Raw genomic sequence first — 21,588 nt, forward strand, 5'->3', positions numbered from 1 at the left:
TAACAAGCTCAATCCCGATGCTAGGTTACCTGAAGTGAGTCCCGACCAAACTGCGGATGCTACCAGTGCTTTTCAATCAACCGTGTCATCAGTAACAGTTATGAATCCAGCATCAACGTATGACCTCACAACAGCTACTGGTCCTTATGAGGTAGATTCTGATTTGGCTTCTGAGATGACCCAAGTAATATCTGCTCATGTTAACGTCCAAAAGACTTCAGATTCCCCAGACCAGCTCAGGTCTACCACTGCTACAATAAAACAGCAATACTGGGGTAACAATCTTGACGTTATAATACTGGAAAATCCATTCGTATCCCCTATCACTGAAATCACAGCAAGTAGCCATATCTCAGACAGTACAGCAACGGTAGATGTTTCGTTCTCCAATGTAGACGCCCACTATCCTGAAGCAGCAGTCGCTGAGACAGGCACTCCTGTGGCAGCTACTACAGTTGAAAGGACAGCTAATTCCATTGCTGTGACCGCTGTTGAGAAAGCAACAGCCCAAGTCAGTGAGGTTTTTGTGGAAGAGACAACTGCCGGAATCTCATCAAAAACAGGACCCAGTGTTAGTGAACATTTTGAAACGGTGACCACTGTTCAAACAACCACTGAAGAGGTTTCATTCATTGAGAAGACTTCTGAACCACTAGCTATGGTGGAAACAACCAAAACAACAGTCAGTACCTTCGATACAATCACTGAGTCAAATGAGCTGCCGACCACTGAACAAGTCACAATAATTGAGTCAGATACTAATGTTGGAATAACCACAGAGACCATGGCTAGCTATGAAACAACCACCAAACAAATGACTCCCGGTGAACTTGTGGTTCCTCCGGAAACCATCACAAAATCATTCAGTACTTCTAACATTACCTCTGAAACAGTTGGTCTTGAAACGACTAGTGAGAAAGTGGCTACCCAGCTAGTCACTATTGTTGAATCAGTTATCAATGTCGAAACAGCTAATGACACTATTACTACTGTTGAAACAACTGACGCACAAATGACTTCTGTTGAAACTGCTTCTGAACCAGTAGCCACTGCTGAAACTCCCCCTAAACGAGTCAGCACGGCTGGTGTGACTGCCGAACCAGACACACTTGAAACCACCCATGAATCTGTGGTAACAGAACCAGTTACTGTCATTGAATCAGTGACCACTTTCAAAACAAACAATGCGACATTAAATACTGCTGAAACATATACAAAACAGACGCCTTCAACTTCTACGCCTGTGGCTCTTGGTGAAAACACTTCCAAGCCAACCAGTTTCGGCGATACGCTCACTCAAGCAAGTAGTACTGAAACGATTGACCAGTCAATGACTTATGCCACTACTACTGAGTCAGTGAGCAATGCCAAAACGACTAGTGAGATAGTGACTGCTGTTGAAACAACTCATGAGCATTTGACATCTGATGAAACTGTTTCTGAACCTTCAGCTCTGACTGAAACCACTGCTAAATCAGTCAGTACTGCTGATGCGACCACTGAGCCAGTTACACTTGTAACAACCAGTGAACCGACTACCGAACCATTCACAACTACGGAATCACCGAGCACAGCTAAAGAGAATGATGAAACTTTGACTTCTGATGAAACAACTACTAGACAAGTAACTTTCGCTGAAACTGCCACTGAACGTCTAACTACGTTTGATACCACTACCAAGCCAATCTGGACAGTTGATACGACCAATGAAGCGGCGAGTCTTCAAACAACAAGTGAGCCAGCAACTGCTGAATCAGTCACTACTGCTGAAAGAGTTAGTGTTACCAACGTTGAAACAAATGAAGAGACTCTCGAAGTTTTTAAACAAGTGAGTTCCATCGAAAGGGCTTCTGAGACGACTACTGGAGCAGTTCTTCCAGAAACAATAAAAGTGTCACTGACAAATGACCCAACCAAGACCGTAGAATCAGTGACCACTGTCGAAACAGCTGATGATAGTGCGACTTCTGTTGGAATGACATTTGAACCAGTAAATACCGTTGACCCGACTCTTGATCTTGAGAGTGCTGGTGACACAGCTTATGGACCAGTAAGTTCTGTCGGAATGTCATTTCATTTAATGAACACTGATGAAACGACAGTTGGGCCAGAGAGTGCTGCTGAAACGGCTTACAGACAAGCGAGTACTATTGAAACGAATTATGAACCACAGAGTGCTGCGGAAACGAGTTTTGAACCAGTGAGAGGTACTGAAACCAGTTATAAACCAATGAGTGGTGCGGAAACAATTTTTGAACCAGATTGTGCTGCTGAAACGCCATGTGAACAACTGAATACTGTCAAGACAACAGATAATGCTGCTGAAATGCGTATTCAACCGACAACAACTGTTGAAATGACTTTTGAGTCAGTCAGTGCTGCTGGAACTACTTTTAAACCAGTCAGTACTGTTGAAACGTTTTTTCAACCGGTGAATGCTGTCGAAACGACAGACAGTGCTGCTGAAATAAGTTTTGAACCGATAACTACTGTTAAAACGGCCGGTAAACCAGTCAGTGCTGCTGACATTTCTTATGAACCAACGAGTGCTGTTCCATTAGATTTTGAGTCAACAGCTGTCGCTGACATGGTTTATAAATCAGTGAGTGCTCTTAAAACGACTGTCAAAGCAGTGACTACTGCTGAACCGAATTTTGAACCAATGCATTCTGTACAAATTACTTTTGAGTCGGTTAGCCCTGTCCAAATGACTGTATCCACTATACAAACCCCACGTGTGGAAATCATAACTACTAGTGGAGTTGCTGTGAAACCGGTGGCCAGAATGAAAACACCCGCTCTGGAGATGATTGACACGACAACCGGACCATTGACTACAATTGAAAAGAACAAAGAACTAATGACAGTTATGACAACAGAACCAGGGATTCTGAATCAGGGAAACACTGAAGCTTTGGATAATTCAGCTACTGTTTTTGAAGCAATGGCCAAACCATTGTCTAACTGGGACGCGTATTTTGAAGCGACCTCTAGTCTTGAACCGAGTTTAGAGCTTACAGATCAAACGGAGATTGGTTTTGAACACAGCCCGAACATGGAAACGAACGTCGACGCGATGCTTTACAATGGAACGATCACTGAAGCGGGTTCGTTTCTTGAAACAAGTTTCTTGCATGTGTCTGAGTTTAAAGTGGTGATCACTGCTGAAACTGCCAAAGAGACTCCGATTGGCCTTGAAACTTCATCATCGGTGTTTTACGCTCAGAAGGCATCAACATCAGATTCAAATTCTGAAATGATAAGTGAACATCTGTCCACAAATGCAGCGGTAACCGACACTTTCGAAGCTGCTGGAAAAGACATGGCTTCCAGTTCTGGTAAAACAACTGCTGATGGTTCTTTTAAACAGTCCTTAAATGATCCACCACAGTCTACAAATCAGCCTTCACAATTGACGTCAACACCAAGCATCGCACCTTCATCCCCCTATTCTGCAAAATCAACGTTTACACTTGTAAAATCGCAGCGACCTTGCAACTGCCTGCAACGAAGACCAGCACCGATGAACAACAACAGCAACAGCAACCTTACAACTGGCGAAGCCGAGGAGCGGATGGCGTCATTATCAGCAGCTCTGGTCGCGAAGCTGGAGGTTCGCACAGTCAACCTGTCCTCCAAAGTGAGAAGCAAGACCAGTGCTGTGGACAGTCGGCCGTCGTCCAGTGTCATCGGATACGTGATCGCTGCGGTCTGTGCCACTCCATACATTCTCATCGTTGTGATGGACTTAATAACGGCGTTGTCTCATGTCTGGCCTTCAGCGTAAGACAGCCGAGGGAGATGTGGAAGTACAGTGAGAAGCAAGACCAATGCTGTGGACAGTCGGCTGTTGTGCAGTGTTATTGGTTATGTCATTGCAGCGGTCTGTGCCACTCCATACATTCTCATCGTTGTGATGGACTTAATAACGGCGTTGTCTCATGTCTGGCCTTCAGCGTAAGACAGCCGAGGGAGATGTGGAAGTACAGTGAGAAGCAAGACCAATGCTGTGGACAGTCGGCTGTTGTGCAGTGTTATTGGTTATGTCATTGCAGCGGTCTGTGCCACTCCATACATTCTCATCGTTGTGATGGACTTAATAACGGCGTTGTTATATGTCTGGCGCCCTTCAGCGTAAGAGAGCCGACGGTGATATGGAAGAACTGTGAGATACACGCTGTCGACAGTCGGCCGTCGTCCAGTGTTATTATTGGTTACGAAAACTGCCGTCTGGACACTCCCTAATGTTGCAGCGGATTTAAAGGGTGGATTTTTCCCATGTCTGGCCTTATGCCTAAGAAAAAATAATAGTGTTTTGGACACTCTGTGTATTTGAAATGAGTTATGTAGGCTGTGCTACTCTTTTCATTTTGATTCTTACTGCGGACAATTTATTTATTATTCATGAAGGCTGTATTGTACATGTGGCATCCAGACGCAGTGGACATCTGCCTGGTCATCGTCAACTGTTATGGGATACGTAATAGCTTACATACCGTTTTTAACAGAACAGAAATTCTGGGCTTTGAAATTAGCCACTATCCTTACTGAGTGTCTCTAACTTGCGCTACGCTCTTCCCATCACATGATGCGCCTTGCAGTCAACGAGGGTAAGGTGACGGTAGGGTCTATCCAACACAATCGACACCTCTTTGTCGAACTCCCTTGGCAAAACCAGAAAGATGGCTCAGAATAGCGCGGTAACTAGGGTATAATGTTCGGTAAAGGACTGTGTGTAGCATTTGCTGTGGGCTTGTTCTGGATCATTGTTGTTTCCCTAGCTTGCTCAAGGGAGTGAAGTTCAGTCATTCTGTCGGGATGTTAGCTTACGCATGTTTGTCTCCCCTCGGCCAAGTCATGCATCGCTCGGGTTGTTGTGACCAAGAGTTCTCTATTTGTGTATTAAGCACATTTGCACATTTATAATACTGGGACACCGCAGTTGAACATGGACGCACCTAACCCCCGGTATTTTGTATCATCTCAGTTTACATCAGTATAGGAACCTCTGACTTAAATCATGTGATTAGTCTTACAGTGAAGACACTGGAAACAAGAACAGGGTAACATCCACTTTTTTATTTTTTGTTTGTTAGTTTGTTGTTGTTGTTTTTGTTGTTGTTAATAAATAACCAAAAGCATGTGGGTTACGATCTCCAATACACTAGATTTCATTTCCAAACGGACAGTGCATCCACAAACTCGGAAGTGACACAAACAACATTTCTAAAGAATGAAAACAAATTCTGACGAGATCTGCAACGTAACCAAAGTGTGTGTGTGTGTGTGTGTGTGTGTGTGTGTGTGTGTGTGTGTGTGTGTGTGAGTGCGTGTGTGTGTGTGTGTGTGTGTGAGTGTGTCAGTGTGTATGTGCGTGTGTGTGTGTGTGTGTGTGTGTGTGTGCGTTTGCGTGTTATGCTTGGCTTCCCGCCCAAAAAGAATCGGCTGACCATCTCAGATCTAGTAAAGCTTTTACATGGTATAAAAACACCCCTCCACTTGGACACTTACCCAAGATCAACAGCCTGACAGCTTCCTGTGCGGAGTCAGCATTTTATTTTTTATGAACTAAGTTCAGACATCACCACTTTTTCATCTAACATTCTCCACTCTACGCAGAGAGCACACAGGCGATTGCTTTTTGATGTGTGTCCAATTCCAGAGATGGTCTTGTCACGTACACCTGCCAACCCTTGTGAAATCTCAAGTGTAACAATTCAAAACATCAGCGTAGTAAAACGTGTTTTCGTGTTGCATTGTCTAAAATGTATTCGCACATCCATATTTAGACTATTTCGCGCAAGAATATGTGACCCTCCACCACGACATGAGTCGCATGTCACCTTTGCATGATTTTCATATTTTTACATTTTCATAAAGAGTGTTTTATGCTCTATCCAGTGGTGAAAACCGTTTTAGAAAAGAACGAAAACTGTTTGAGTTATAAGCCTGTGACTAAGGTGACCCTCACACTGTTACCAGACACTCCCCGGGAGGGCCCCAAAGGGTTTAAAATCGTGATCGTGATTGGCGTTTTTTGACCTTTCTGTGACCATGATTGCCGAAATTTCCATTTCTGTGATCGTGATGGGACTTTGCCCGTGATCCGTGATGACAAAAAAATCAAGTCTCGTGATCGTGATCGTCATTTGTTTTCGTGATCGTGATGGGCATTATTGCAAAGCATTTTATTTTCAACGTACATTTTTCACAGCTGTATCACTCTATGATCCTCTATTCGTCAAGGTGTTCGTGATCGTGAAAACAAAAATCAAGGTAACTGTGATCGTGAAAGCTAAAATTTCCCTTCCCGTGATCGTGATGATACCCCCCCTTTGGGGCCCTCTATTTTAAGCCTAGCGCAGAACAGCGCGAGGTGACATGCGACTCATTTCGTGGTGGAGGGTCACATATACATTTAAAAAAAAAGTGTATCTAAAAAAGGAAACAAAATGGCCAAAGAGAGGGTCTGCTGTGCTACTTTGCAGTGTGGACAATATTTCATGACACAAATCCTGATCGCTACACGGAGTGAGACTCAGACATGAGTACCAGTACTCACTGTGACAAGAAAGAGCAAACTGTCGCATGCTTGTGCTTATTTCTTTGAGCGAAGCAGTTCTTAGCTTGGCGTACCAGCGTAGCAATTTGTCTTGAAACGTAGCATGCTACGCTGAAAACGGAACAGTTGGCAGCTCTGATTTCCCGTGTAAAAGCCTAACCAGATTTGAGATGGTGAGTCGAATTATTTCCAAGGGAAGGACTGTGTCTTCAAACACAACTTTTTTCGTTTTTACATTTAGTCAAGTTTTGACTAAATGTTTTAACATAGAGGGGGAATCAAGACGAGGGTCGTGGTGTATGTGTGTGTGTGTGTGTGTATGTGTGTGTGTCTGTGTCTGTGTCTGTGTGTCTGTGTGTATGTGTAGAGAAAACTACTGGACCGATCTTCATGAAACTTTTTTTACAGGACGTGTTTTTCGTTTTTTTTATCAATGTCTTTGATGACGTCATATCCGGCTTTTTGTCAAAGCTGAGGTCGCACTGTCACGCCCTCATTTTTCGATCAAATGGATTGAAATTTTGGTCAAGCAATCTTCGACAAAGGCCGGACTTTGGTATTGCATTTCAGCTTGGTGGCTTAGAAATTAATTAATGAGTTTGGTCATTAAAAATTTTAAAATTGTAATTAAATTTAAACAAATTTAAAACGATCCAAAAATAACTTCATCTTATTCTTCATCATTATCTGATTCCAAAAACATATAAATATGTCATACTTGGATTAAAAACCAGCTCTGAAAATAAATTAAATGTATGAAAATTATGATTAAAATTAAATTTCCCGACTCGATTAAAAACAATTTCATCTTATTCTTTGTCGGTTCCTGATTCCAAAAACATAGATGTAATATATTTGAATTAAAAACAAGCTCAAAAAGTTAAAAAGAACAGAGATACAAAAAAGCGTACTATCCTGCTCAGCGCAACCATTACCGCGCTATTCTGGCTCTTCACAGCCTTTGCCACCGTCTTGGCGAGAGAAAAAAATGCAGTGCGTTCAGTTTCATTGTGTGAGTACGACAGCTTGACTAAATGTTGTATTTTCGCCTTACGCGACTTGTCCTTTTTTTGCGCCTCAGAAAGAAAACCAGTCGATAGCAGAAATTCCAGCCTACCTTTCTGAATGAATCAATCCTTCTCGCCTCCGTAAAATCTGGGGAACATTAGTTTATAGATGAATCTCTCATCGACTAGCCTTCTGTCTCGGCTATTAATAATTGAAATGTCCCACCTCTCCATCGCAGATTCGTTTCATGCTTTTCCCAAAACGAAGATGTAAGAGGGGGTTTAATAGGGCTCTGGACTTATATTTCAAACATCAAAGGCAATGTGATTAATCCTATTGAATAATTAATCATGCAATCCGCCGATGACAGCTTTGTAATACAATACTGTCAAACTGACATAATGTATTTCTAAATGCGTGACTCCAGGCAGTGCCCTTATGGAACGGGTATCAACAGGATCACTGTCTGTCGTGTGTGAGCGCGCACGCGTGTGTGCGTGTGCGTGTGCGTGTGCGTGCGTGTGTGTGTGTGTGAGAGTGTGACGGACAAAGGGACACACACACACACGCACACACGCACACGCACACACACACACACACACACACACACACACACACACACACACACAAAGGTTGATTGAAACCAGGTCATCGTGTCCAGCTTTTGTAGGGTTAGGATCCCTAACCCTGAATCCCAACGTACTTTGCTCTCAGTTTTACATTTGATCGTGTGGCCATGGCATTGTGACCTGTTCTACTGCCGGTTGAATTCTGAACTCGTCAGTTGTAGGCTACTCAAAAGTCTTTGACTAAAAAGAGTGGAAAATGGGTTCGATTAATTAAATCAAATTAAGTGCAGGTACTGTTTCCCCAAATGCCTGCCTTTTTGACCAATTATGACAAAAGTTTACGAAAAACAATTAATCATGTTGTGGATATATCGACCGAGGGTAATTTCGCTTCAGTGTCAGTATCGACCCGGGCAATAACTCTTTCGGGTTTTTATTGCTTTTGACAGAGCGAATGCCCTTGCTTTAAGTGAGGCAAGCTTTCTACACGTGCTCCATGTCCACGTGTTTTTGACACACACACCTCGCTAGTAAGTTGTCTATAATGTCAAGTCAGAAACTTTGACTCAATATGATAATAATAATAATAATAATAATAATAATAATAATAAATGAGCATTTATATAGCGCAACATCATAACTTTACAATTATGCTCTTTGCGCTTGACACATTTAAAATTAAAACACAGTTATACAAGCATTTACATCTACATTCATAGTCAACAACGCTTAATTAAAAGCATACACCATCAAACATACATTACGAAAAATTCTTCCACTAAGTAATAAAAACATGAATAGAATAGGTAGTGAAAACAAGGAAATACCAGCTGAATACCCTTAATCAAACAGAACATGTTATCAACAATACTGAAAACAGCCCTAGATGTTTATAAGCAAGAGTATTTACTCATTCGCGGTTATTTCCGAACATCGTCTAGTGTGGTGACTCTTTGTATCATTCCACCATCCATAACATTCCAAACTGGAAACATTTGATATTAAGGAAATAGAAATTAAAGTAATTCTGATTTATTTTATGCTTTTTTTTTAATTATGGTAAAAGGTTTTACAAGCTTTAATTTCATTTTCGTCAACAGCTTATATATCATCATGTTTTTCATTTGTTAAATTTGCAATATTCTTTGTATTTTTCTGTTTATTTTGCTCCATTTTATCCCTTTTAGTTTATTGTTTAGCATTTTTGTATCTATATATTCATTTCAAATGGATATTTGACATTACTACTTCTATTTTATTCACGTATTGATTTTATCCATGTATTCTTCAAGTGATTTATGTATTTATTCATTCATTCAATTATTTATTCATATGTCAATTCATGTATCTATTTCCTTATTCATTCATTTATTTATTTATCCATGTCTTTGCTGTATTTGTTGTCGTTTCTGTTGCTACCGCTGCCGTTGTGTCAACTTCCTTTTAGTGCGTAGTGCGACATTGCAGGCTCTTCGCTGTTTATCCAACACTGCCAGAGAGTCTCTGTAAAAAGTAATGTCAGAATTGCGTGCCTCAACAAGAGGTGATTGATTTCCTGTCATGCGAGGTGATCTCTCTTTCTCTCCCTTGGCGTTTGGTGTCCACTCTAAACGGCAAAACGAGCTCTACCAAGCCTTGTCGCGGACACTGTTACCATTAGTTTCTGTATTTAAAGGGATACTAATGATCTGACCGTTTGGGATGTTTGGCAAATTTGACGAATTTGAAGAATCTAGGGAATACACTATAGCCTTAATCTAGACGCACACGGCATGATTTGTTCGAAGACACACCACAAGTATGGCAATGACTAAACTCAAAGTGAGTGAATGCGCTTCAGGGCGCTGCTTCTCTCCGGAGTTGAAATCAAAATTAATAGTAGTCCACCGGCGTCGGCTGGCGGGGAGATTACTAGCTTCCTCTATGACGCATCACGTGCACAAAGGGGACACGACTCTCAAAACGAGTGCCCTTAGACTATTCTACGACATTTCAGGGCCGGACCCAGGGGGGGGGGGGTGGGGGGGGGGGGTTCCCAGGGGTTCCGGAACCCCACCCCTGGAAAAAGCATGTACCTTGCTTTGAGTGTTGTTTTTTTTTACTAGTTTTAGCACCAAAACAATGCTGCTCTTAACCCTCAAAACAAGGCCCAGAATGCACCAGATTGCACAGATTTTAACCGTTTTTCAAACATTTTCCGGGGGAGCATGCCCCCGGACCCCCGCAGGCGCGCGCTTGTGGCTTCGCCACTTCGCTGATTTGCCCCCCCCCCCCCCAAAAAAAAAAGAGGGACCCCCCCCCCCCCTTACAACTCATTTGGTCCGGCCCTGCATTTAATTAAGCTTTTAAAACACTTGCTTTTGCAAACTGTTGGCAGTTGTTCTGCGCGGCAGCATTTTTTGTACCACAGAATCTTATGGTACGTGTATAACTTTTGAAGCGATCTGGGGGCCTTTTTGTTAGGTTATATATAACCCTTTAACATTACCACAGTGCATCTGTAAAAGAAATGTTTGTATTTCGCGGCCCAAGAAGAACTGATTTGCTCTTGTGCTAAGTGTTCTCTTTCTCTCCCATGTTTGGTGTTCTCTCTTTTTCTCCGGGGTTCGGTGTCCTCTCTAAAAGCAAAATTGAGCGCGACAAGACGTGTCGCTGTATATTGTGCGAGTCACGCTAATGGAAATTGCTCTGGCAACTTTAACAAATACTCTTCATTTCCGGTATGAGGCAGATTGCAATCCACACGTGATTGTCTGTTTCCTCCCTTTTGTGACAGGTACCGGACAGATATTGGTGTAATTCAGTATGGTATCGCTCTTGAAAGTGACCGCGAGACTTGTTTTGATGCTTCAATGCGTGTTCAGGAATGAATGAAGTGAAACGTTTTTTTTATCCTACATACGTGAGAGAGACACTCGTGAGATAATAATCGTTCAAATCACACGTGTGTTTATCATGTAAATGAGGTCAACCGGAAGGTCAAGCTATGTAAATTAGTAGTACATGGGATCAACCGGAAGGTCAAGCTATGTAAATTAGTAATTACACATTCACGAAGAACTACTTTTGCAACAAAATGGCAACTGTCACGAAAACCGATTTGTCAACACTGAACGAATTTTTGAGTGATGAGCTGTTCGAAGACATGTTTGGTGATGACGCGAATGACAAAGTCGATGAAGAAAAGAGTGAGTCATCCATGATTTATGATTTTTCTCCAATAGACTCATTCGTTCAGACAAACAAGAACAAGAACACTCTCCGAAAAACGGTTTACGATATACGTCGCCTATCGACGTTTATGGCGAAACACGGGGACAAAAGAAACATTAGGCGTGATTAGCACCATCCAACCACAAGGAGTATGCAAAATTCTCTGCTCTTTTTTCATGAGTTTGAAAAACCCGGATGGCAAAGAGTATAAACCATCCACGCTGAGGGGCCTTCTTAGCAGCATCCATCGACAATTGAAGTCTAAAACGTACTGTGCATCCGTTAACTGAGAGAAGTCGTGAAGACAAAGCAGAAGATTGTTAAACAGGAAGGTTAATTGTGGCAACTTACCTAACAGGGGTCAACCGCTGAAACATGAAGATGTTGACAAGCTGTGGCAGACAAAACAGCTCCGAGTCGCAGATCCAGAAGCAATCCTGAATACTCTGTGGTGGCAAAACACAGTCAACTTTGATCTGCGCAGCCGAGCGTGACTCCTCACAGGCACATGCAGTGGGGAGACGTGTCCTTACATGAAGACAGTAATGGCAGAGAATATCTCCAATTTTGCGAAAGACAATTGATCCAAAACATGCCAGGGCGACAATCCAAAGTCTGTGCGTGATGTCTGTCCGAAAGCTTGGGCGTCGAACGATGAGCGCTGCCCTGTCGCAGTTTACAAAACATACGCAGCTCTCCGACCAAAAGGTTACTCCGAGACAAGTTCCCCCTTCTATTGTGCAACAAACACAAAAGTTGCATCTGAAGAATTTCCATGGTTCAAGCGCCAACCTGTCGGCGTCAACAAGTTGTCAGCAACCATGAAAAACATGTGCAGAAAAGCTGGGATCATCAACCCGAGGTAGATCTACACCAACCACTCTGCACGCAAGTTCCTAGTGCAGAAACTTTCCGAGAATAACGTTCCTCCGACCAAAATAATGCAGCTATCTTGGCACAATACTAAACGGTCTCGAAGCTGTCGCCAGTGTCGGCAGACGACACATTGGTTTCGCCCGCATCGGCCACTTCAACTCCAGCCATCTCCACTGCCACTGCCTCAATCACATCCCAGCAAACGCTAACAACACTGTTTGCAGGGCCTGTGCACGTTGGTACCATCAACATCAACCAATATTTGTGCAGTCACCAAACCGAGAAGTGACCATCTGAAAGCTGTCGACTCGCCTGGCTCCGACTTGACTGTCATCCTATCGCGGAAGGATATGCTTTGCTGTTGTTGTTCCATTTGGTTTCTTTTATCCTGTGGCCACTGCATTTCTTTTTATCTGGTATATTTTGAAGTGACCATGATTTCGTTCTTCGAATTTATTTCATCAATGTTCAATGTCACAACCCGAGGTTTTTGAGATGCAGGAGAAGCTTAAACAGGCTTTTTGTAGATACACGAGATGATGTAATTGTTATATGTTTGAGTGTATATAATAATTGTGTTATTTACAACATAAGCATTGGAGTCCAAACACTATTGTAGAATGTATGCGTGTGGGATGTGAGATGCTTTACGCCTGTAACTTCGCGTATTTGCAAGTATGTGTCCGAATCGTGGAACGGGCTATAGTCACCCGGTAACGCGCGGTGAACAAACCAGGTCAAGCTGCAGAAAACGAAAGTTTGTAAATATTTGTTGGGCACAGTCGTGCAAATTAAATAATGTTCATTTCACCTGGTAAGATAATATAGTGTAATGCATAAATTATATTATAGCGTATCTATAGGCTATTTAGTAAGAGAAGAATTAACATAGGCCGGGTCAGCGGTGTACGAATACACTTTGGCACCCCGTCAGCGAAGTAGCACGGTTTTGGTTCAGTGCTACCCGAGAGAGTCAACGGTACGGTTGCAGACGTACTGGCGGGCGCGAGTACTCCATCACCCGGCGGTTTTTTACGGTGAGCGTTGTCATTGACTTGGCGGGTGGACTATTGTTTCGAATTGCTGTGGCTGAGTAGATGTCGTTTGTCTAATGTTTGTTTTGTTTGTGTTTACGTTTCAGTAGTGTTGTAATATTGTGGGACACGGTGATTTTGAAGCGTGTTTATGTCCGTGGGAATGTGCACGGGAAATATGAGAATTACATCGACCGGCCCATTACTACCTATTCGTATAGGGAGCCTCGGGATTTACATGTATATTAATGCATGTTTGGAAGTGATATGCAGTGAACATACAGTGGAATTATATGTGTGTAATTATTTGCACATAACTGTTAAATATTCGTTTACACGGAATATCACATTTTATACAAGATGGCGGTCTACTTTCCGACAACTTTTGTATCCTTATGTTATTGAGCATGTTGTTTTATACCTTCATATTATAGTGTGTAATATTACGCGGGGAGTTATCATACATGTGGGGATATGGGTGTTGTGTCATGCAATTGTGGTTGCGTAATGTAATGTTAAAGTTGGATACCACAATCTAACATTTAGTGAACGTTTGTCCAGTTATTTGTAACATATCACATGGCGTATATGGTCATGATAAATACAATAAGTTTATAGGTTTAAGCAAACTATAAATCTATATTGTAAAGCCCCGTTGTATAGCTAATGTATTAAATAATTATCCTTTTCCATACATGGTTACTTGGTGTAAAGTTTCGATCTTGATGTCCATCGGTATGATGCGCTAAAGGTTTGCATCACCGATGAACACTAACACAACCATCGATACACGCCAGGTAGCTAGGGATGTTATTGTTCAGTATTAACGTGCTGTTTTATTTACATGCAGTTGGCCGGAGAGAGAACGGAGGAGGGACGTATGTTTACGTGAAGGCGTTGTGATCTGGACAATTGGGACGCTGTCAGGAGGCGACTACGGCTCACAGCAACGCAAGAAGAGCGGCGTGGGTTACTCCGACCAGTAGATTCCACCCAGAGTGTACGCAGGACCACCAGAAGACAGCATGAGGAAGGAGTCTGGTCAGCTCTACATGCCTAGGAATCTGGGGAACAGCTCCGAAGGACTGGAGCTGGGTTCGACGTGCTTAGGCAGTCGGGGACCTTTCTAGGTGGTCAGAATCAGGAAGCTGCGGCCTTCTGAGGAGGGAAGGACATGTGAGGCCTTGGTGGGCGTTGTGTATCCCGAAAAAGCTAAGTACTCTGTCGTGGTTAAAGCATGTGTCTGTGTTCGTGTAATTTGGTGATGCGACCTTATTGAGCGCCGTATACTAACAGGCTATTTAACCATAGGGGGGGTGCTTAGGACTGGAGTTCCAGGATAATTTCATGTGAATTCATGTGTTGTCAATTTTCGTAGTATTTGTAGAGTGTACACGTTAAATGTGTGGATGTTTCGTGCATAAATTTGTGTTTATTATATAAAGCTTATAAGTTACATGTGGTTCCTTTAGTCTTTTTATACATAGTGATGTCTGTCTCCACTTGTAAACTTTCTTGGGTGTGCGTTAGTGAATGAGGTGTATGTTTGCGTGTGATCCCAAGATTGCTCAATCTTGTGGAGTTAAGTCGTCACGTGTCAATGGTGGAGATGCCGGGGACCCATGAGTGATATGCTTTCGAGGCGAAGCTCTGGGACCCTTTAGTTATTTATTTTTTGGAACCAAATTTGTTTGTTGTTGTGTTTGTTTGTGTTGTTGGCATAGTTTGTGTGTGGTGTTTGTTGGTTTGTGTGAGGTAGTGGTGACCGTTTGATTTGAAATATGGTGACTGTTTAGACATCCCGTGGGTGGTTGGAGGGGACTGGACATCTCTCAGCGGTTGAGAGGTGTTGGGTTACTTAGCCACAAAGGATTCATCTTTAGTCCATCCGTTAAAGTCAGACGGCGCCACTGAAGCAGATCGAACTAGCAAATACGCATGTATTCTATATTCGGATTCGGTTAAAGTAAAGTTTCATTCCGGTATTACGCTAAGGCTATGTGGCTATTGATTGTGGTAAAGTATAACCAAATGTCAATAACTTACGCGGATTTCGTCCGATTTCTCGGTGGGCTTCGGTACGCAGTTTGATGCGTTTTCCTTTCGCGTGCATGCAAATATTTTTTCAAGTAGCGCGTTTTCATCTGAAATGGCGACGGGAGGTGATAGTGTGGATTCTCCGGTGTCAGGGCGACTTAGGTCACAGGATGTGCCGACTGATAGTTTAACCGGATTAGTTACATCTGAACTCATGAGGAAGGCAAAATCAACTCGAGAGAAGCTTCTACATAGTCCAGGACGTGAAGAAGGGGAGTCCATTACGTACTACCAGAAGTTCATGACTTTAGGAACGCAGATGGAGTTGAAGGGAGATAGTCTTCGAGCATTCGCCGACGCTAAGATAAAGGAGATAGAGGACGTACGGGCCAACAAGGAGAGGTTGAGCTTAGAGAAGAAGAAATTGGCGATGGAGGAAAGGAAGCTGGAAGAAGCACGGGTGGAAGCTCAGAAGCAACGCGAGTTCGAGGAGAGTATAGCCCAGAAGCAGCGTGAGATGGAGGAAAAGAAACTGGGAGAAGCACGTGAAGAGGCCCAAAAGCAGCGTGACTTTGAGGAGGCCAAAGTTCAACGTATGGAAAGAATGGAGTCTGAAAGAATCGATGAGATGAAGAAACTTCAAGATGAAGCACAGAGGCACGCAGAACGATTAGAGGAACAAAGGGCAAATAATCAACGAGCTCATCAGAAGGCGAGGGATGGAATGGTAGAATCTACCAAAGTAACACTTCCTGCATTCGACGAGAACAAGGAGGATATAGAAGCTTATCTTACCAAATTCGAGAGATTCGCAGAGGAGTTAGACTGGGACCAGACAACATGGGCGAGACGCGTGAGTACCAAACTCAACGTGAAAGCGACGACCTTGATTGGGGATATGTCGAAGGAGGACGCTCGAGATTACCAGTTAGTGAAGAAAGAGTTACTGAGAGGATTCCGGTGTACAGCAGAATCGTACCGAGAGAAGTTCAGGGCAGCAAGAAGGAAGAGCGAAGAAACGTTTTCAACCTACGTGAGCCGGATAACGCGGTACCTGCACAGTTGGATGGACCTAGCGGAAAAACAACGAACTTACAAGGACCTCTTCGACCTGGTTCTTTTGGAACAGTTGCTTACTGGCATCCCGCAGTCTGTCGCTACGTTCATTCGACAGTCCAAAGCCACCAATGTAGCTGATTCAGTTGAGCAAGCTCAATGTTTCGTGGATGCACGTCCTGGTTTCGACTCATCACAGAAAGGGGGGAAAAACCAAGATAAAGGAAACAATGGGAAGACAGACAGTAAGGTGCAACTTACCCAGGGACAAAGGGTAAAAGATAGTACTGTCAAATGTTTCGGATGTGGAGGGGATCATTTCATAAGGAATTGCCCGGAAGCGGGGAAGCCGAGGGGTGGCGGAGAAATGTATGGAACAGGCATACAATGTCACAAATGTCATAAGTTCGGACATGTCAAGAGGAACTGTCCAGGAATAACCCTTATCATCAGTCCAGAACCGGAGGAGACTGCAGTGAGAGAAGTTTTCTTGATGCGGGAGGTAGAAGCGAATTACAAGATCCATTCAGGGTTATGTGGGAAGTGTGATCGTCGTACTCAGGGAGAAACTTTCGACATGACAGTTAGGGTGAACGGGAAGGCAGTGGTAGCCATACGTGACACGGGAAGCCCAATGCTGTGTGTTAGCGCTGACCTCATCGACCCGGCTACGTACACAAACAGGACAAGAGAAGTGTCAGGAGTGTTTGAAGAGCAGGGAACAGTACAGGCTCCCATAGCCATCGTGAAGTTAGAATCTTCGGTGTTTGTAGGGAACGTGGAAGCTGTCGCTATTCAGAATATGGCAATTCCTGTATTGATAGGAAACTACATGGTCCTGCCAAATGGAAAGGAAGTGAGAGTTCCGGTGTACGGAAAGAAACATGTAATTCCATCTTTGTGCGCAGCAGTTCAGACACGAGGACAAGCAAGGAGAGACGAGAGAGGGAATCTAACATTGAAGATTAATGGAGTCCCCTTGGCACAAAGGACATGTGCTGAAATGGCTCAAGCACAAGAAGAGGATCCACACCTAAAACGTGTGCGCGAGTTGGCGGTGGAAAAGAAGCCATGGCGTCAACAAGGAACCGGGAATGTTCGATTCGTGATACGTAAAGCTTTGTTGTACAGAGAATACTCAGGTGCAGATGGAGTGGATCACCGACAGTTAGTGGTGCCCAGTGAGTTCCAGAATGAGGTGATGAGATTAGCTCACGATGCACCCATGGCAGGACACCTAGGGGGAACGAGAACCAGGAATAGGATATGGACAGAATTCTATTGGCCTGGTATGTGCCCCGACATCAGACGATACGTGGCATCATGTGACGCTTGCCAGAGAACTACGGCAAAAGGGAAAGTGAAGCCAGTACCATTGGAAAGAATGCCGTTGATCGATGTCCCGTTCAAGCAGGTAGCGGTGGACATCATAGGGCCGATTCATCCGCCGTCAGACCGAGGACACCGTTTCATACTGGTAACAGTAGACTATGCCACCCGGTATCCTGAAGCAACCCCTCTCAAGAAAATCGATACACCACATGTGGCGGAAGCGTTGTGGGAGAACTGGACCAGAGTGGGCATACCTGAAAAAGTGTTGTCAGATAACGGTACCCAGTTCAAGAGCGAAATGATGCAGGAGGTGTACAACCTGATGTCAGTACATGGAATGTACACAACTCCATACCACGCACAATGCAATGGTCTAGTTGAACGTTTCAATGGTACGCTGAAACAGATGCTGAAACGACTCTGCCAGGAGCAACCCAAGGAATGGGACAGGTTCATTCCGGCGTGTTTGTTTGCATATAGGGAAGTTCCTCAGGAGTCGTTAAAATTCTCACCGTTTGAACTACTCTATGGGCGAACTGTGAGGGGACCTATGCAGGTATTACGGAAGCTGTGGACCAAGGAAGAGACAGACCAAGAAGTGAGAACCACTGCCGAGTACGTTGTGGACCTGCGGAATCGAGTTGAGGAGACATGCAGGATTGCCAGAGAAAACCTCGGGAAGGCGACAGAGCGATACGCAAGGGCAGCGGACAGGAAGGCAGAAGACAGACAATTCAAGGAAGGAGATGAGGTGTTGCTGCTTCTTCCAATGAAAAAGAACAAGCTGGAAATCGCTTGGCGTGGACCTTACGTCATCAAGGAGCGATGCGGCATGAACGACTACCGGATTCAAGTGGGGAGTAAAAAGAAATTATTCCACGTCAACCTCTTGAAGAGATACGTCAGGAGGAGAGAGATCCCAGCGGTTGTAGGAGTGGTGCTGGAAGAAGAGGAACTGGAAGAAGTGCCTGAAGTCTCAGCAGGACAGAACACCATTCCATTAGTGCCATTAGAAGCGGGAGAGGGACCCAAAGATGTTAGCATCAATGACGTGTTACCCGCTCAAAAACAACAAGAGCTGAGGGATTTGACGATTGAGTTTGAGAACCAATTCACCGATCTTCCTCGTACTACAAATCTTGAGGAATGTGAAATCACCGTCCTCGAAGATACACCAGTGCGAGTGAGGCAGTACCCATTGCCTCACGTGGCCATGGATTGCATAAGGAAGGAAGTGCAAGACATGTTGAAGCTAGGCGTTATAGAGCCTTGTGCGTCGCCCTATAGTGCTCCATTGGTCTTGATCAAGAAGCCCGATGGAAAAATGAGAACCTGCCAGGATTTCAGGAAATTGAACCAGATTGTGTGGTTTGACGGTGAACCTCTGCCAGACGTCGAATATCTGTTCGCCAAGTTACATCGGGCTAAGTACTTGTCCAAACTGGATTTGACCAAAGGGTATTGGCAAATTCCGGTGAAAGAATCAGATCGAGACAAGACAGCATTCACGACCCCCCAAGGCCAGTTTAGATGGACTCGGATGCCGTTTGGGTTGAGAACAGCAGGTGCCATTTTCTCCAGGATGATGAGGAAACTCCTCGAGCCACTAGGAAGAACGGACGTGGACAACTTTGTGGACGACTTGTTGATCTCCAACGAGGACTGGGACGAACACCTGAGGGCTCTGCGGGCTGTACTCACACGGATGGCGGCAGCGGATCTGGCAGCCAGACCGAAGAAGTGTTTCCTGGGATACCAACAAGTAGTCTACCTGGGACACAAAGTGGGACAGGGATGCATGATGCCAGAGGAGGTGAAGATCGAGAAGTTCAAAGCACTGGAGGAACCCAAAACAAAGAAGGAAGTACGCAGGTTTTTGGGAATGCTCGGTTTCTATAGAAGGTACGTGCCACATTTCTCAGAAATTGCCCTACCACTGACGAACTTGACCAAGGGAAAGAAGTTCGAGGCAATCGAGTGGACACCGGCTTGTCAGGAAGCATTCGAGCGCTTGAAGGAAACTCTGGTCAGCCAACCTGTGGTACGATTGCCTGACCCCGAGAAAGCATTTGTGCTACGGACTGATGCATCAGATGTGGGACTAGGCGCGGTGCTGCTGCAAGCAGATGAAAAGGGTGACCTGCAACCAGTGAGCTATGCCAGCAAAAAACTGATTCCTGCGAAAATCAACTACTCCACAATCGAGAAGGAATGCCTTGCAATGGTGTGGGGGATAAGGAAATTCGAGCCCTACCTTTTTGGGCAACATTTCACTTTGATGACAGATCACCAACCATTGCAGTACCTGCAGCAGGTAAGACCACACAACGGGAGGTTGACGAGATGGGCTCTGCAGTTGCAAGCTTATTCTTTCCGTGTGCAGACCATCAAAGGAGTGAACAACGTGGACGCTGACTTCATGAGTCGGGTTGCTCTTGATATATAGGGTGCTCACTGTTGGTGGTTACCGTTAGTTCGAGCTGGTGGTGGAGGTGTGTCACAACCCGAGGTTTTTGAGATGCAGGAGAAGCTTAAACAGGCTTTTTGTAGATACACGAGATGATGTAATTGTTATATGTTTGAGTGTATATAATAATTGTGTTATTTACAACATAAGCATTGGAGTCCAAACACTATTGTAGAATGTATGCGTGTGGGATGTGAGATGCTTTACGCCTGTAACTTCGCGTATTTGCAAGTGTGTGTCCGAATCGTGGAACGGGCTATAGTCACCCGGTAACGCGCGGTGAACAAACCAGGTCAAGCTGCAGAAAACGAAAGTTTGTAAATATTTGTTGGGCACAGTCGTGCAAATTAAATAATGTTCATTTCACCTGGTAAGATAATATAGTGTAATGCATAAATTATATTATAGCGTATCTATAGGCTATTTAGTAAGAGAAGAATTAACATAGGCCGGGTCAGCGGTGTACGAATACACTTTGGCACCCCGTCAGCGAAGTAGCACGGTTTTGGTTCAGTGCTACCCGAGAGAGTCAACGGTACGGTTGCAGACGTACTGGCGGGCGCGAGTACTCCATCACCCGGCGGTTTTTTACGGTGAGCGTTGTCATTGACTTGGCGGATGGACTATTGTTTCGAATTGCTGTGGCTGAGTAGATGTCGTTTGTCTAATGTTTGTTTTGTTTGTGTTTACGTTTCAGTAGTGTTGTAATATTGTGGGACACGGTGATTTTGAAGCGTGTTTATGTCCGTGGGAATGTGCACGGGAAATATGAGAATTACATCGACCGGCCCATTACTACCTATTCGTATAGGGAGCCTCGGGATTTACATGTATATTAATGCATGTTTGGAAGTGATATGCAGTGAACATACAGTGGAATTATATGTGTGTAATTATTTGCACATAACTGTTAAATATTCGTTTACACGGAATATCACATTTTATACAAGATGGCGGTCTACTTTCCGACAACTTTTGTATCCTTATGTTATTGAGCATGTTGTTTTATACCTTCATATTATAGTGTGTAATATTACGCGGGGAGTTATCATACATGTGGGGATATGGGTGTTGTGTCATGCAATTGTGGTTGCGTAATGTAATGTTAAAGTTGGATACCACAATCTAACATTTAGTGAACGTTTGTCCAGTATTTTGTAACATATCACATGGCGTATTTGGTCATGATAAATACAATAAGTTTATAGGTTTAAGCAAACTATAAATCTATATTGTGAAGCCCCGTTGTATAGCTAATGTATTAAATAATTATCCTTTTCCATACATGGTTACTTGGTGTAAAGTTTCGATCTTGATGTCCATCGGTATGATGCGCTAAAGGTTTGCATCACCGATGAACACCAACACAACCATCGATACACGCCAGGTAGCTAGGGATGTTATTGTGCAGTATTAACGTGCTGTTTTATTTAC

General features: G+C 43.9%; 1 protein-coding gene across 1 annotated transcript in view; it reads left to right on the plus strand.

The window, feature by feature from the left end:
• LOC138965984 (uncharacterized) overlaps positions 1 to 20,133 on the plus strand; it is a 194,852-nt gene extending 174,719 nt beyond the window's left edge. Inside the window, exon 2 of the mRNA XM_070338069.1 lies at positions 14,346 to 20,133. Coding sequence (XP_070194170.1) covers positions 15,412 to 20,133 — 4,722 coding nt within the window. The 5' untranslated portion in view covers positions 14,346 to 15,411. The remainder of the gene's footprint in view (positions 1 to 14,345) is intronic.
• The last annotated feature ends 1,455 nt before the right edge of the window (positions 20,134 to 21,588 follow it).

Source organism: Littorina saxatilis, linkage group LG5 (assembly GCF_037325665.1).
Source record: "Littorina saxatilis isolate snail1 linkage group LG5, US_GU_Lsax_2.0, whole genome shotgun sequence".
NCBI classification, from domain to species: domain Eukaryota; kingdom Metazoa; phylum Mollusca; class Gastropoda; order Littorinimorpha; family Littorinidae; genus Littorina; species Littorina saxatilis.